Source organism: Talpa occidentalis, unplaced genomic scaffold (assembly GCF_014898055.3).
Source record: "Talpa occidentalis isolate TD23 unplaced genomic scaffold, MPIMG_talOcc4v2.1 talOcc4.14, whole genome shotgun sequence".
NCBI lineage: Eukaryota > Metazoa > Chordata > Mammalia > Eulipotyphla > Talpidae > Talpa > Talpa occidentalis.
This window is the reverse complement of record NW_023601433.1, coordinates 4,535,449-4,551,537: the sequence shown is the minus strand read 5'-3', so window position 1 is coordinate 4,551,537 and position 16,089 is coordinate 4,535,449. Positions and strand designations below refer to the sequence as shown.

Below are 16,089 nucleotides of genomic sequence, written 5' to 3'. Positions count from 1 at the left end.
GTTAATTTTATTATTAGATATTTTATCCCTTTTGATGTGATTGTAAATGGGATTGTTTATGTAATTTCACTTTCTGCTAATTTGTTATTTGTATATAGAAATGCAACAGATATTTGCATATTACTTTGTAAACTGTCACTATATATATGTTTATCATTTCTAATGCTTTTTTTAGTAACGTCTTTGGGGTTTTCTATGCATATATCATGTTTTCTGAAAATAGTGATATTTTCACTTCTTCCTTTCCAATTCAGAGTCCTTTATGTCCTGTTCTAGACTAATTGCTCTGGCTAGGACTTCCAATGCTATGTTGGAGAATGGGGGTGAGAAAGGACATCCTTTTCTTGTTCCTGACCTTAGAGGAAAGGCTTTCAATTTTTCACCATTGAGCATAATGTTAGCTGTGGTTTTGTCATGTATGGCCTTTCTTGTGTTGAGATACATTCCTTCTATGCCAATTTTATTGAGTTTGTATCATAAATGGTGTTTCAAAGGTTTTAATGGTGAAATGTGGAAAACTTTCTTTCTGAGAATGGGGCAATGAGAAGGATTGCCACTATTACCAGTTCTATATCATAATGTATTGAAGAATTTGACTAGTGTAATGAGCTGGGGTTTTTCATTCTCAAATGTGTTAGCATTTTGTGAGAATCTGTCCTGTGCCTTGTAGAATGTTTGGCAGCGTTCCTGGTATCTACCCAAAAGAGACCAGTAGATGCCAGTAGCATCCCACCCTCCAGTTAAAATAAATCTTTCAAGGTATGAAGAGGGAAAAGTAAAATTGTTGTTATTTGCAGAAGATAATATTGGAAGTGTAGAAAATCCTAAAAGATTATGCAGGAGGGAAAACATGAATCTCACCCTTTATTTTATATCATAATCCCAAATTAGCTTGCAAGGCCTACTGTAAAAACACCTAAATGTAAAAACTTAGATACTAAATCTTGCAGAAGAAAATCATCATCACATTGCATTAGGCAAAGATTTCTTAGAACACAAAATGCCTGAACCATAAAAGAAAATAAAGGATACATTTCATTTTATCAAATAAAAAGGTTTTGTGCTTCAAATGTGTAGTCAAGAATATAAAAAGACTTGGAGAAGAACTTACTAAATGTTTATCTATTAAAATGTTGAGCTTAGAATATACTTTTTATGTTCTCAAAACTCCCAAACTCAACAATAAGACTAACAACCTGCTTTTAAAATGGACAAAAGACTGAAACAGGCACTTAAGAAGATCTTTAAGCAACCAAATGGCACACAGAATATTGCAGGTCATTGAGAAAGTGCAAATTAAAACACCAATTAGACAACACAACCTCCTCATTAAAGTGACTAACATCAAGAAGGCTGATAGCATGAAGGGTCCATCAACATTCAGATCAACTGGAACTCCCAAACACTGCTGGTGAGCTTGCAGATGGCACAAGCTCTTTGGAAAACAGTTTGGTAGCAGTTTGTTAAGATAGTAATCCTACTGTGATATTGGACATTCTACTGCTCCATATTCACACCAAAGATAGATTTCTATACAAACGATTTTAGCAGTGTCATCCAGAATTGCCCTAAACTGGAAATAATTCACATACTTATCATGGCGTATCCATGGGCGTATGGGGTACTGGACTATCACTGTGACTAAAAGAAATAAATTACTGTCGCATGCAACATCATGCTGCATCGTGCTCAGGGATAGTAGCCAGACAGAAAGGTTATATTAAGCTGTATGAATCAATTATTATGAAATTCCAGAAAAGGCAACATTATGGAGACAGAAAGCAGTTGGTGGCTGCCAGAGACTATGGGTGGGGCCAGAAGATTGCCTGCCAAGAGGAATGAGGGTAACTTTTGCAACGATGGCAATGTCCTATATCATGATCGTAGTAGTTTTACAGCAATGCACACATTTGTCAAAACCCGTTGAACTGTAACATTAAAATTGGTAGAATTTATTATATGTAAATTATACCATAAATAAAGCTAACTTTAAAATAAGGAGGTGGAAGAATCTATATATATATTGCTGTAGAAGGATTTTCGAGATATATTGGTAAATGAAAACTACACAGTGCAGACAACACGCGCGGTGGGCTTCCTTTTGAGGAAGCATCAATATAGGTTATGTCAGGTGGAAACATTTTCCCTCCACCACCCTTCTCACATCTCCCTTTTGTTCAAATCTTCTTGCATAGACATTTTCATTTCCAATTCCGTTGCCATTCCCTTGTCTCCTTCTTCAACCCTATACCCTTGGTCAGGTCTTTGTATCCACTCTCTTGGAGACAGTAGGCTGACCTCAACAAAATCACAGTTTGCTTTCGTAGCCATTTCTCTCACTCCTTGACCGTACTCTCTGAGACCTCAGCTTCAAAGAAAACTCCTGCCTGATCATACCCTTGCTTAGTGATTTTTCATGGGACTCCCAGAGCTTACAGGATTTCTTCCACATTCCTTAGAGTAGGCTACGAAGGTCTACAGAAAGAGGTGCAAAGAGCCTGTAGCTCCTTGCTCTGCTACCATTCTTGCCGTCTGTTTTGTGAGTGCATCCATTGCATAAAATCACTTCCTCTTTCTCAGGAATTATATGCTTCATGATCTCATTATTTTGCAAATATATCTGCTTGGACCTTTTCTATCACTTCCTTCTCTTCTTTGCCTGGCAAACTCTCCCTCAATCTGAATGAAACAGGTCAAGTGTTACCTCTTCTGTGAAAATTTCCCTTCTTTTCTTCTGTGATTTATTGCCATTTAAAATATTTTGCGTGTGGGCCTCCCCGGTGGCGCAGCGGTTGAGCGCTGGGTTGCGAAGCTGCCCGCGGCCTCTGTGGCGCCGGTTTGATCCCCGGCTGCTCCCTGGCCACCGGAGGAGGGTCCCACATGGCGCGCAGACCTCTCCTGCCGCCCGCTGCTCCCCTCAGCAGTGTACTTCAGTCCTTCTGCCTGCTCTGCTCCCCACTCTGGCTCTGGTGAATTCTTTCACCCTCCTGCGCTTCTGACTGTACCCAGTGCATGTATAAACAAAACAAACAAACAAATAAATAAATAAATAAAATGCCTCTATTAAAAAAAAAATCTTTAAAAAAAATATTTTGCGTGGATGAAAATTGACATACAATTATTATTTTCTGAAGAGGCAGACTTTCCAGATAGGGATGAAGAAGGCATAAAAATTACCCAGATGACCTCTACACTCACAGATGTTTCTCTGTACGGGAACCTCTTTCAGTAAATGTTACAACTATGCCTGCACAGGATAAGACCCTCTTGCTTTTTTCCCAACACTCACCACCATGTTATAGATACCTTCTTGTGTCAACACAAGAAGAGAAAGGTCGGTGTATTTTTCATAGCTGCGTAGTATTCTGTTTCACATATCATTTCCTTAATTGGTTTCCTGTGGTGGATGCACATTAAATTCTTTCTACTTGTTAGATTATTCTAAGCAATGTTGTAATGAGCATTCCATTGTGCTTTGAAATGTCTTGTCAGCTATCCCTGATCACATTGAAACATCATTTTCTGTGTGCCTGTCTTTCCCATAAGACTGTTATTTGTTCCCTGAGGGTAGAAACCATTATTTCTCTTGTAATCTCCAGAACTATGTGGAGTTCTAGAAGGAGCTTAATATATATTGTTGAAAGAAAGAAGAAATAAATGAAGGAGTACTTGTATAGCTGGTTGCACATATGTCTCATCACACATGTCTTCAGCTCTACTAGCTTTTCATTGACCTTGAGTCTGATAGCTCTTTGGAATTATTTAATCCCCTCCTTGTTTCTAACCTCTCTCTACACATGTCATTACCAACTGACATAAAGTCAATATGTAACTTCAAGAATTAGAATGTGGCCAAACCTTGACTCCAGCATAGATTTTAGCTGGCCTCCGCAATAGATTTTATAAATTGCAGAGAAAAAATGCAGATACCTGACACCCTTTGCCCTACCCTAAGCAGAGATGAATTATTAAAACTGAAATTGTCAATTACAAGAAAAAAGCACATGGTCTGTGTGTTGCATACTATTTACAGCTGTTGCCCGTTATAGGTCCTCTGGTATGCTGTTTGCTGCTACAACTGAATAGTACCATCCATTTAATTCACCAATACGACTGCAAAATTGTCATAAATCACTGAGAGGTAGAGAGGAAAGTCAACTAGGAATGGCTAAAATGCTGCTTATGTCTTCATGAAAACCTACAGCTTTCTCCATTTGCTTCTTCATAATACCTAGAATCGCCCGCCAGGTATATAACAATATAGCAGATGTAAACCCGACTCTCTAAAGATAAAAATACAAAACAAAACAAAAACACATTGATGATATCTGCTTGCAAAGACTGCATTCGGGTTATGGACAGCCCATGCTCAACATTGTACTGGGTATCTCAGACAATAGGAACCAACTGGCTTAGATAGTGAGAATGTTGGTTGGTGCTGAAAATTTGTAAGAGCTTAAGCTATTTTTTATTTCTTCTTGCTGGGCTGGGAGCATTTACTATTGTTGTTCAATATGCTGTAAATGCATACAGTTCAAAAACCACAAAGAAAGTGATATGGAATTATAGAACTGAAAATAGGCTACTGATTGGGTACAAATTCATCAAGCCTCTTTATTTCTCAACATGCTTTTTATTGACTTGCCAATGCAGTTTGCTCTGGAAGCAGTGAAAAGTGATTGTGAGCAAATAATATGGTGGGAAAGCTGACCTTCACTTAACTTCAACAGTGCTCAGCTAGCTGTCTGTATCTCTCCCCAGTGACATGCTTATTTAGTTAAATCCCAATTAGTGAATCGTTAGTCTTATGTGGAACACACCTGATCCAATATGCAATTTCTACAGAAACTCATCTCCGATGGAAGACATGGACCTGGAAGCTGAACTCTGGAAATGCAGCTCTGAGCTTTGCTCTCTGATTTGTATGCCGTGGTCTCTCCGAATAAACACATGTATAATCTCCAATAATGCCAATTGTTTTTCTTAAGTGTGGTCATGGCTGAGTCACTCTCCTGCTGAAAAAACATCAGGGGCTATTTCTGAAAGTCATGGCACTCAGCTCTTCTTTTTTGGATCGTACATATCAAACACTCTTAATCCAATTCTCTTTTTCACTTCCCCCCCTACCCAAATCCAGACAGCACACCTGAATGCATGCCACTTGAGGTAACCTTATTATTGGAATGACTTTAAACCTGATCTCATATGAGTTAGACTACGGTCTAGTGGGCTGTAAGAGAAGAAGGGTAGATCGCCGGTGCTAAGTAGTGGTTTGCTGGTCTCAACTACTCAGGAGGTTGGCAAAACCTGAAGGTGCAGGATACCTGCTTCAGGAAAATATCAAGAACCCAGGGTCTTTCTGTCTGCAGGGTCTCCATCTTTAGCAAGTGACAGATTCTCAATGTGAATTCCTCACTTGAAAGTCATATCTGTCTATAGTCATGGCAGGGAGAAACTGTTTCCTTTAATCAACTTTCCAGACTCAACCCATTTGCTGCTAGTTACGCTCCTGTCACACAGCTACCCCCACCAACAAGAGGCTCCATGAAGCTGGTGTTTTAATCTGGGCAAGCTCTTCCCTCCAGATCATCAGGGGTCTGGTAGTAAGAAGACAGGGGAGGTCAGGCAACCAGCAGTTTGTGCCATATTTGTTTAATTCCTAGGGATTTGAATGTTATGGGAAAAAAATAATTAGTGTAACTTTTAGGTTGCTTAGAGGCAAGTAGTTTAGAAGTGATGAGGAATTGGATGAGGATACAAAAGGAAGCGTCGGAAAAGCACAGAAACCAAGCAAGAGTAGACATGGCAAATTGATAGTAAGATGCGTCATCTCCCCTCTTTTTCCCCAAGTGTCTGGGAGACATACATCCCCAGTAGACCAAAACAAAAATTTCACCTGATCCCAGACGTGGCTCAGAATATGTCTCAACACAACAATGTTCTCGATGTCTTCTATCAACAGAGCAAGACAAGCCTCTCTTTTTCTCATGAGTGCCGATCCATTCTTGCCCTGGGATTGCACTGGGGGTGTTTCCCTGCTTCCCTGTGCAAAGCGAAGTCTTCCAACTCCGTGCGTGTTCTCTTTTGTCAGCTCTTTCTCAAGGATGGGTTCCGCATCCTTCCTTTGTCAAGTTCCCAATACAAGTTCCTTATTCACTCCTGGAGTCAATTTCTACTGGAGGGGCCTGTCCTACCTGCCGACTTTATAACTGAGAAGGCAGGGGAGTGACACATAATGGATAGCGAGCAATTTGCCACGTTTCATATCCAATTCCTTTTGTTTTTACAACAACCAGCCAAGGTCAGTATCACTGCCCCATTCTACAGATGAGAAAAGAGCCTCGGAGAAATGAAATCATCTGCCTATGAGTTTGCATTTGGCGAGGAAGACAAGATTTCAGCTCCGATCCCTAACATCGAACATCATGCTGGGGAGTTCACTGTTGCTTTCGTGGTCTTGATAAGATCTGCTTCTTGGCTTCTTTTCATGCCACTAAATATTATGATTTGGGTACTAACCTTAATTGTTAACTTTATACTATACATGCAAATTATGGAAGCCATAAGGCAGTCTGTGGATTAATATATTATAGCTGAACTATATATTACAAACAATCAACCTTTTTGGACTTCCTCCAGGTGGCCGTCATTCTGGATACTGTCTTCCTGGGAATGGAAATATTTCAAGGTTTAATTTTCACTTGTCCCTTTTTTATAGGGCAGCGTCCATACCAAGTGATCACTGCCCGAGTTCACCCAGGAGAGAGCAATGCCAGCTGGGTGATGAAAGGGGCCCTGGAGTTCCTGGTCAGTGATGACCCTGTGGCCAAGCTCTTGAGGGAAAACTTCATTTTCAAGATCATCCCCATGCTCAACCCAGATGGTGTCATCAATGGCAAGTATGTCCAGTGCCTGCCCACGTGGGGCTTGATTTGTGTCACCATAGAAACACATGGATGTGATTGGGGAGGCCTTGGTCTTCTGGAAGGCTTAAGTTCTTATGGGCACCGTTATCTAGTACAAATAACAACATAGTCTCTATACACATAGATGTCAGTCTCATATATTTTGAGTAGAAAAGTATAGATTCACAGCTGATTAATGCCAGAAAGGTTCTTAGAAAGAATCAAGCCCAAAGCTCCTTTTCAAAAAGAGAGAATTGGTGTCCAGGTGAATCAAGTGACTTTCTCAGGTCCCATGGTGGGTCAGTGGCAAAGTTAGGGCTCAACGTGATCTCTTCCCAGTTGAGAGCCGTGCTTTTATTTCCATATTAATGTTTACTGTAGAGAAATCTTTACTCTGAGTTGTACTTTATGGGATTCCACATGCACCTAACATAAGGCTGTCACATTCTCTAAAAGACGTGGCTGATGTGGCTGAAAAATGCCTGTGGGGTGGCTATAAGTAGGGTGACTGATATGGTCAGTTGAAAGAGAAGCTGGGTAGCGCCTGTTCCCACCCCACCCTGACATGCTTCCTGACCTGCCTCAGAACGTGGAATGGGGAACAGAACCTCTTGAGTCGGAGGAGCTCTGTTATAAGGGGTCAGCTAAGACCCCAATGTCAGAGCTGGTCCCCAAGATCAAATAAGAGCAGGGGGTGACAGGGTGAACATTTACAAATACCTGTCTGAGACTTCACGGAAAGAGACTACGGCTCCTTCCTATGGTAACAGATGGTCCTTCTTACTATAGAAATGGACTTTTCCTGTGGAAAAAGTAGACTAAGATAAACAGAAAAATTGAAAGAAAAATATTTTCAAAATCTGAACATGAAGACCTTACAATTTATTGTAAGAATTAAAGAAACAAAAGCACGTTTGGGAAACTGAGAAAATAGAGCAACATTACAAAGGAGAATTAAAGAGATAAAATGAAAATTATAACAGATACGAAAACAAAATCTCAAAGTGTTAAAGTCAAAATGACTTAAATAAGAATAGTTTAAGAAGGATAAGTAATTGATTATCTTTCTTAATGTTTAAGAAAGATAAGATAGTAATTAATTTAAGAACAAAATATTAAACAGATGATGATAGGCTAGCTTCAAAGGATAAACACAAAAGAGAATATTGATGTTAAAATGGTTAAAATATAAAGTTGATAAAATATAAAAAGCGGATCAGAATAAATTCCAATGATAAGATATGTTAAACTATGCCAGAATGCAAGCAAGTTAAAGCTATAGGCCATAAAAATAAAACTTCAATAGATTCAAAATAAAAATGGAAAGAAAGATAAGTAAGTCATCCATGTATTTCCCATCAAGTTTTCTGGTTTTGTAGCTTCTAGACTTCATTTTCTTTGATGGAGTCATTTTGTGGGTGGAGACTAGGGTCCATCCTCGAGTCTGGGGGGTCTTCAGGCACCTCTGACGAGCCAGCACCAAGCCCTTCACTAAGGGGCATTGACCAGGCCCCTGGTAGCAGTTAGACTTCTCAGATCCCAAGCTGCATAAGGACCCAGCAGTGTTCTCTCCTGGCCCAACAGAAGTCAGTTGCCCCTTGCCATGTTCTCCTTAGCTTCAAAGAACAGTCTCGGACATCAGCAAATGTTCCTTCCTGCATGAGAAGTCAAGGATTTTACTAGCAAGCTTCTGAATGTCAATGGATGGGAAACAACTATGCAAACCATTTTTTAAGGACATGATCCCATTTTAATGTTTTCATTTAAGATGGTTCTTTCCCGAGGTTTCTGCTTCTATTGAGTTGTCTGGGGTTTGGTAGAGAATGCAAACAGCACTGGGTTTAGAGATGAAACTCTAGTTTGGAATTCTGTCTCTTTCCCCAGACTACAGCTGGCCCCTGATGAGCATGGAGGTTAGGGACTCCGACCCCAACACAGTTGAAAATCCAAGTATGACTTGTGATCAGCCCCTCCATATTTGTGGGTTCTGCATCCCAATTTGAAGCAGCTGACATCCGCCATTGGTTGAACATGAATGTGGCACTCTTAGATAGAAAAATAAATCTGCATCTAAGTGGAACTGACATTCAAGTTGGTGTTGTCAAATCAGTTTTCTCATGCTGGAGGAGGAAGATAATTCGCACACTGTTGGCCTGTTTGTGAAAAGGGCTCTTAAGCCCAGATAGTAATATTCAAACTCAGGTATTATAGTCGCTTCTATTTCACATGCTTATAGCTCCCAATCAGGGGCTTGATCCTCGTCTTGGGTTGAAAGGTTGGTGTGGCATCTTCCTGGCCTGGGTAGACATTATTTCCAGCTCACAGCTGGTTGCTATGACAGGCCAGCTTCTTCTCAGTGACATTGCCATTCATCATCATTACCATTATTTATGAGGAGTAAAATCAGCAAGCTTCTTGCAGCATGCAGTTCAAAGCACTTTGTAGACCATTTGGATTACCCAAACAATTTTGGCTTAAAGGACTTGGGCATCCTGGCATTGTCCTGCTGATAGGAGGATTTGCAGGTCATAGCACATCACTATTGAAACACTTGACACTCATGGGTATGACATGACACAATTAAAGGGTTTATAAGTCTCAGCGGATGAGTCTTTGGACTGTGCTAACTTATGGTTCATCTGACTTGCACTTGAACTTTCTTGGCTTTCTGCTTCAGTCATGCCCATTCCATTGTCCGTATTTTGGTATTTGTCTGTGTTTTGATTTTCGCCTTATGAATTTTACCCACTTTGGGGTATCCCATGGATAAGACCAAATCCCCCCTTAACATGCCTTAAATTCCCCATGTAAAGTGTTTTCCATGTTTGATGTCATTTACCCAAACATAGGTTGTCATTTCTGGTGTTTCTATCTCATTTATTTTTTTCTGGGCATATTCTTATTAATAGACTTTTAAAGGTAACAGGGCTACCTTTGGTGTGGCATGATCAGCAAAAAGCATTCTTTGCATAGAGATTAGAGAACTAGAACTTGCTACTTCACTATCAAACTATGCTTTCCTTTCACAAGTCTTCATGTGACCCCATGAGCTTGCAGGAATGTGTAGAAAGTACAATAACTTCCTGTTGTGGAGATGGTGGCGGAGTCCTTGAGGAAAGTTAGAGGATTTTGATATCTGTGATCAGGGAGACAACCAGGGTTTTTGAGCAAAAACATAGAGGGTCTTATCAGGCCAAAGATCCCTTAGCAACACATTTCTGGGACTGGAAATCAACACAAAGGATGGTTTTCAAAAGAAACATCCTGCCATCTTGCTGACCTGCTGGTCTGTGTTCTAAGTAGTCTTGGAGAATAAAAGCAGTGATCTCTTAGCTCTTTCAGTTTCTTGCAAGGTGAGATAAAGGAACACATAGTATCAGGAGTAGAAGTGATACTTGTGGCTTGATTATGCAGGAAACAGAGAGAGGGTGGGTGGTTCCAGAGCTGCTTCAAAGATTGGCATGATGTGTAAGTGAGGGATGGAAGACATCTTGCCTGACCCCCATTTTTTGGACTTTGGTTGTTGGGTAGACGGGAGTGATAAAATCATTTTTATAAAGTCAGCACACAACTCATCATTTTATTCACAGGCGAAACAGGGCGTATTGATTCTTAGTATATATAGAACTCCAAAAACATGATTATCTTCTTCGAAGGCATCGTGGAACAGAAACAATCAACAGTAAAAAAACGAAGGACATACTGTAAGTACCCACCAGGGTATTAAGAAGTAATAGCTGAATACTCCAGGGGAAACAAATAAAAGTAAAACCCAGATAAAAATCCTTGACAATTTAAGCTATCTGGGACTATTTAAAGTTAGTGCCAATAGTCGTATACTCCACTGTGGGTGGTGAAAGCTTTATTTTATTTCAATAAGAGCACTCACAAGCTTTATCTAAAAAAAAAAAAATTCAGGCCAAGAAAGAACCTTGCTCTTTTACATATGTTTCCTTATCATAATTATGACCAGATACATGGACTAAGTAAGGTCTTTAGCCCATTTTTCTAGACATGGAGACTTGAGTATCTGGGGGTGAGTGCTTGGGTGCAGTTTAAACAGCTGGTATTACAGAGAAAGGATTAAAACTTTTTTCTTGTCTATACTACATTTCTGTAGGGATTTAAGGAAACTGGAATAAAAGAAACTTATTTATTTCTTTTATTTCTTTTATTTCTTTTATTAGTTCTTATGTATAATTTAGTCCCAGTCCTTCAAATAATAGGGAAAGTGAGACTAAAGAGGTAAAATGAGTTATCCAAGATCACATAGCTAGCTAAACGCAGAAATGCATGAAAAATTGCCTAGAGAATTAAAATATCAGGTGCACGCTCACAGGTGCACACACAGACACACTCAGGGCTATAGGGTCAGGTGATGACATGCTGGGATTTGAGCCCAGTCTGTCTAGCTCAAAAGCTGTATTCATTTTAGCCAATTAGCTCTTCCCAACCTCAGATGGAGATGCAAGTAGAAGCTCAGCCCCATCTGCTGATTGTCTATGAAATCAACCTTGTTGATCCAAACCTTCATATCCAGTGTACCTGGATTAAGCCAAAACAAGGCCTACCAGCTCTCTGTGATTTCGACCCAGTATGAATGAATGGGTCCATCCTCCATCTTCTTTCATGGAACAGACTTGGGTCTCAGCAATCTGCCTTGTCCCACTAGCTTCCTCCTCTGAAGAATACATCCTTGCCTGCTGCTGCTAGGTTTCGTCAGGTTACTATTTCACTCCTCATTCCTTAATATGCTTTCATTCAACTAACCACTCAGAATCACAAAGGACTTCTATTCTCCCCATCAGGCTCACTTTTACCTTTGCACTGAGCTATGCCTCTTCCCTTCTGTTTTCATATATTCAGGGCTTCCCTCTGAGGTGACCTTAGTCCCAGCTATTTAATGTATTTCAGACCTTTTCAGTATAATAACCTGTAGCAGTTGTTCTCAGACTTTTGGATTTCACAGGTCAGTTACATTAAAGAATAAACCATAATAAGATGCAATTAAAAATTTGAATGAGAATGGACAATATTCTCTGGGCTCTCAACCATTGACTGGTGAGAAATTCAATCTCAGGTGTCTCTCAGGCTGCTCTCCACCTACCTGTGATCCTACAGTAGCCCCGGGGCTCGGGACCCCCCGGTCATGACAGCCAGCAGAGCTGCTGTTTGGGCTGTGCTCCAGCTGCGGCTGTCTGTGGAGACGTCCCCATGGGTAGGGAGCAATTGAGTCATCGATTGAATCGGCTAGTCCCCTGGTTGGTTGTCCTGAAAAGGAGGGGGCCTGACACAAGAAAAGGTGCTGGGAAAAAATGGGCCATTAGAGAGAAGAAAGAATTCCTCCTGAGCTTGAAACTGGGGAGACCCTGGTCTTACCAAAGTGTCCCCTTAGGTCAGAGGAAAAATGGCATCCACGCGTGGAGGAGGCTGGAATGGACAATCCTTTCAGTGGCCACTTGAGAAGAGAACATCTATACCAATGACCAGTTTTAAAGTACCTGTGGCCCTCATTTCTGTTATATCATTTATCCCTTAATTAAGTGTTAATAAGCCATTCCATCTTGTTCCAACTCTGTTATTGAGATGTGGAGAAGCTTCCATAGGGTGATGAAGGGGATCAGTGGCAGTTGTTTTCAGTGAAATTCCTAAGGGAACAGTGAATAATGTGTACAATAGCTAATCTGTTTTAAGAATCATGTTCTGTAAAATTGGGACTTTTCAGAAATAAAATAGCTTTATTTTTTTAATTTTTATATTATTTTAAGATTTATTTATTTATCCAAGCACTGGGTACAGTCAGAAGCACGGGAGGGTGAGAGAACTCACCAGAGCCAGGGCGGGGAGCAGAACAGGCCAACTGACGAAGTACACTGCTGAGGGGAGTAGCGGGTGCAGCAGAAGAGATCTGAGTGCCATGTGGGACCCTTGCCAGTGGCCGGGGATCGAACCAGCACTGCAGAGGCTGCAAGCAGCTTTGCAGCCCAGTGCTCAACCACTGCACCACCGGGGAGGCCCAGCTTTATTTTTTCTAATGATAAAAATGATATATAGTATAGTCAAGAAAATAGATGTTTCAAAAGATGAGATTTGGCTCACACAGGTGGCAGACGTCTGAAAGTTCGAGATGGTATGCTAAGGAAGCTGAGAGGTTGATCAGTGCGGGACAGGTCTGGCCTACTGGGATGGAGGAAGCAAAGGCAAGAGGTGGAGTTACCAGAACCCAGGAGCTGAGGGGCACCAGGAGGCCGGTGTTTGGAATTCTGAGAAGGCTAACTAATCTGGAAAGAACTTCTGTGGCCCAGGGGGCACAGCCCTAAATGGCCAGGAGGTCAGCTCCACATGCTTCAGCCCCTTTGGGAGACCTCAGTGGTGCTGCTCCTGTGCGTGCGTAAGATGCCGTGTGAGCTAGTCTCTGCTGCGGCACGGGTTTCATTAGCTGGAAGCGGAAAACAATGTGTGTCTTTCTCTTCCTCCTCTGCCTTCCTGTCTCCCCCTACTGCCTCTGGTTGACAGTCTCTCTGGATGCCAACTGGCAAGGGGGGAATCCAAGCATTGTGGTTTGCCAAGCAGTGTGACGGCAGAGTGGAAAACTGTGGGCTGAGAACTCTGACAGCAGGTGAAAAATAAGCACAGACTGTCTGCAGGTTGAGTGCCCAGCGTCCTTTGGCACCATGCTTAGTGCCATGTATATGGACTGCTTGGTTTTCAAAATATAAAATGGTTTCAGAGTTTCCAATGGAAAAAAAATGGTGTATCATTATTTTAGAAAACTCTTGTTGAGAGAAAGCTTAAAGGAGAAATTAAAAAGCACCCAAATTCAGAGCTACTTATTGCATTCCTCCAAGCAAGGGCTACAGTTCACATTGTAATTTGTGATCATTACAGAGAGCCTCTAGAATTTTGTAACAAGGAGGCCTTCCCTGAATCAGGTTGCTTAGAGACAAACACTATTAGCAAGTAGAAGATCTATTTAGCCATATATTTGTAAATTGACAGCTTCGGGTATATCAGCTGTTTCTTTAATGGTATTTCTAATATACAGACCAGTTTGAAACTTCATAAGATATTTTGTAGGATAATTTAACAACCAACAGCATCTTCTTTTACTGAAGAATATAAATGGCATTATTAGTTTTTACAATAGCGATCTCACTGTATCAATGGTCCGTAATTAATATAAACAGTTCTCCATTATAAGCAATAGACAGGTGGATATTCTTGTTTTTCTCTTGGTGAATTTCTCTGGCCATTTCCCTAAGACACATTTTCAAAAGTGTTCTGTTGAGCCAAATGTTAGGCTATTTTATGTTTGATATGTAGTATTGTCAGATTATTCAGAAAATAGATGTGTACTTCTACCACTGATGGATAAATGTGCCTTGTCCCCACACCCTCATTAACACGGCACATTATCCAGCTTTTGATTATTTGCTAATCTGATAAAATTACGATTTTAATTCATTATACATATGGCAAAAAGTTCTCCTGTTTTGCTGGGGAGCGGGGAGAGGGGTCAGTCATGTATATGATACCTTTCAGGAATTCAACTCAAATTTTTCTGGTTGCAAAGCTGGTATTCTATTCACTTACCTAAGTGACTTCACTAAGTCAAAGCTTCCAGAAGTGTCCTAGTATCTCCTCTGGAAGGTTTCTGCATAGAACGTGGAAAGTGGGCAGTGCAAATTTGTTAAATCTAACTCTTGGTACAGTTGGTCTTTCTGAAGTCTCTTAAATTCACCAGAGAGTGTTGGTCCAGATCAGCGGATGGATGAAGTGACTTGATTCTCTTCTGTTAGAAGTGAATACCCTTTCAGGAAATGTTAGCACTTAGCTGTCACCGTGATGCAAGGTTCTACTGTGGGTTAGATGGGAAGGGAAAATTTGAATCCAGTCCACCAGAGGCAGGGTTTTGTACAACCTGGGGTCGAGACGCCCTCGTATTCTCCACTTCTACCCCTCCGCTTAGTGTCTTTCCCTCTCTTGAAAGAGGCATGGGGAGAACCTGATTGTGCAACTGAGAAGTCTCCAACAGGCTAGAGTTTAATAAGAGTGAGGTCTTTCCAGGATGGAAGGAGATGCCTTTGGGACACCTGCCCGTATCTGACTTCTGAAGTGCAGATTTCTGTAAGCCTGTGGGTGAGTTCTGCAGTGCTCCCCCAAAAGCAAGGGCAGTGGACCACACTTTTAGGGGGAGAGAAGGGACAGGAGAAAGCAAGTGTGAACACTTGGTGAAGAGCCCATCAGAAGAAAGCTCTGTGTGTTTTGTGGGCTCTGGAAACTGGGCGATGGCATCCATGCTGTCTCTAGACAGGATACTGATTGCCATAGAGACACGCAGGAAAGCGATACCTATTATGTGCTCCTTCCAGAGTGTCGGCTCCATATTCTCTGCTCAGAGAGAGGCCAGGAGAACCCAAAGTTCCTGCCATGGAGCCTCCCTGTGGTACTTTGCCAGCCCCAGATCCTATTTCTTAGCCTTTAAAGCTCAGCCTGCACCAGCCCTCTCTCCCTCCATCCTGCAATTGTGGACTTTTATGATATAAATTATTTTGTGTTGTTTGGAACAGAGCAGTTATTACTGGACGGGTATCTTTGCATGATTTGTTTTTAGGAAAGTGCAGTGGCTTCTGGACCCGGAGCCAAGGCTAGATGTTCTGGCAGAGATGTCGGCCTGGGTTGGTGGTTCTGCCTGGTGCACATCCCTGTGTTAAGGGTCTTTGGAGACAGATGGCACGAGCGTTCAATCTCACCCTTTGCTTTACTTGCCTTCCAGTTGAAGCTGGGGGAAGGGGGGACACTATTCTGATCCAGAGGGCAAATTTGGTCTGAGGAATTATTCTTTTCTCCATATACCTCCTGCCCTCCAAAGCCTCAGTTCATTTTCCATGCTGAGATAGTCTCCTAGACTCAGAAAGGAGCCTTTAGAGGATTATCTTATGCTCACAGATTTTTTATGGACAACTTTATACACTGAAAGACATGCATATTTATGTTTTCTTTAAACGAGGCAGAGGTCTGTCTGCCTTGCATGGTTCCTTGCCAATGTCCATTGCTAATTCCCAAATGATGGTCCACCCCGGAGAGGTGGAAGGAGGTGCAGGAAGAGCATGGCAGGTGCTGCTGCTGTCCAACCTCGGGACACGCTCCGCGGGACTCATTTGTGCCCAGAGACTGCCAGAGG

At 41.5% G+C, this 16,089-nt stretch overlaps 1 protein-coding gene across 1 annotated transcript in view; it reads left to right on the top strand.

Moving 5' to 3' along the window:
- AGBL1 (AGBL carboxypeptidase 1) overlaps window positions 1–16,089 on the top strand; it is a 602,442-nt gene that overhangs the window by 170,652 nt on the left and 415,701 nt on the right. The window contains exon 18 of the mRNA XM_054695456.1: window positions 6,719–6,899. Within this exon, the coding sequence (XP_054551431.1) occupies window positions 6,719–6,899 (181 nt within the window). The remainder of the gene's footprint in view (window positions 1–6,718; window positions 6,900–16,089) is intronic.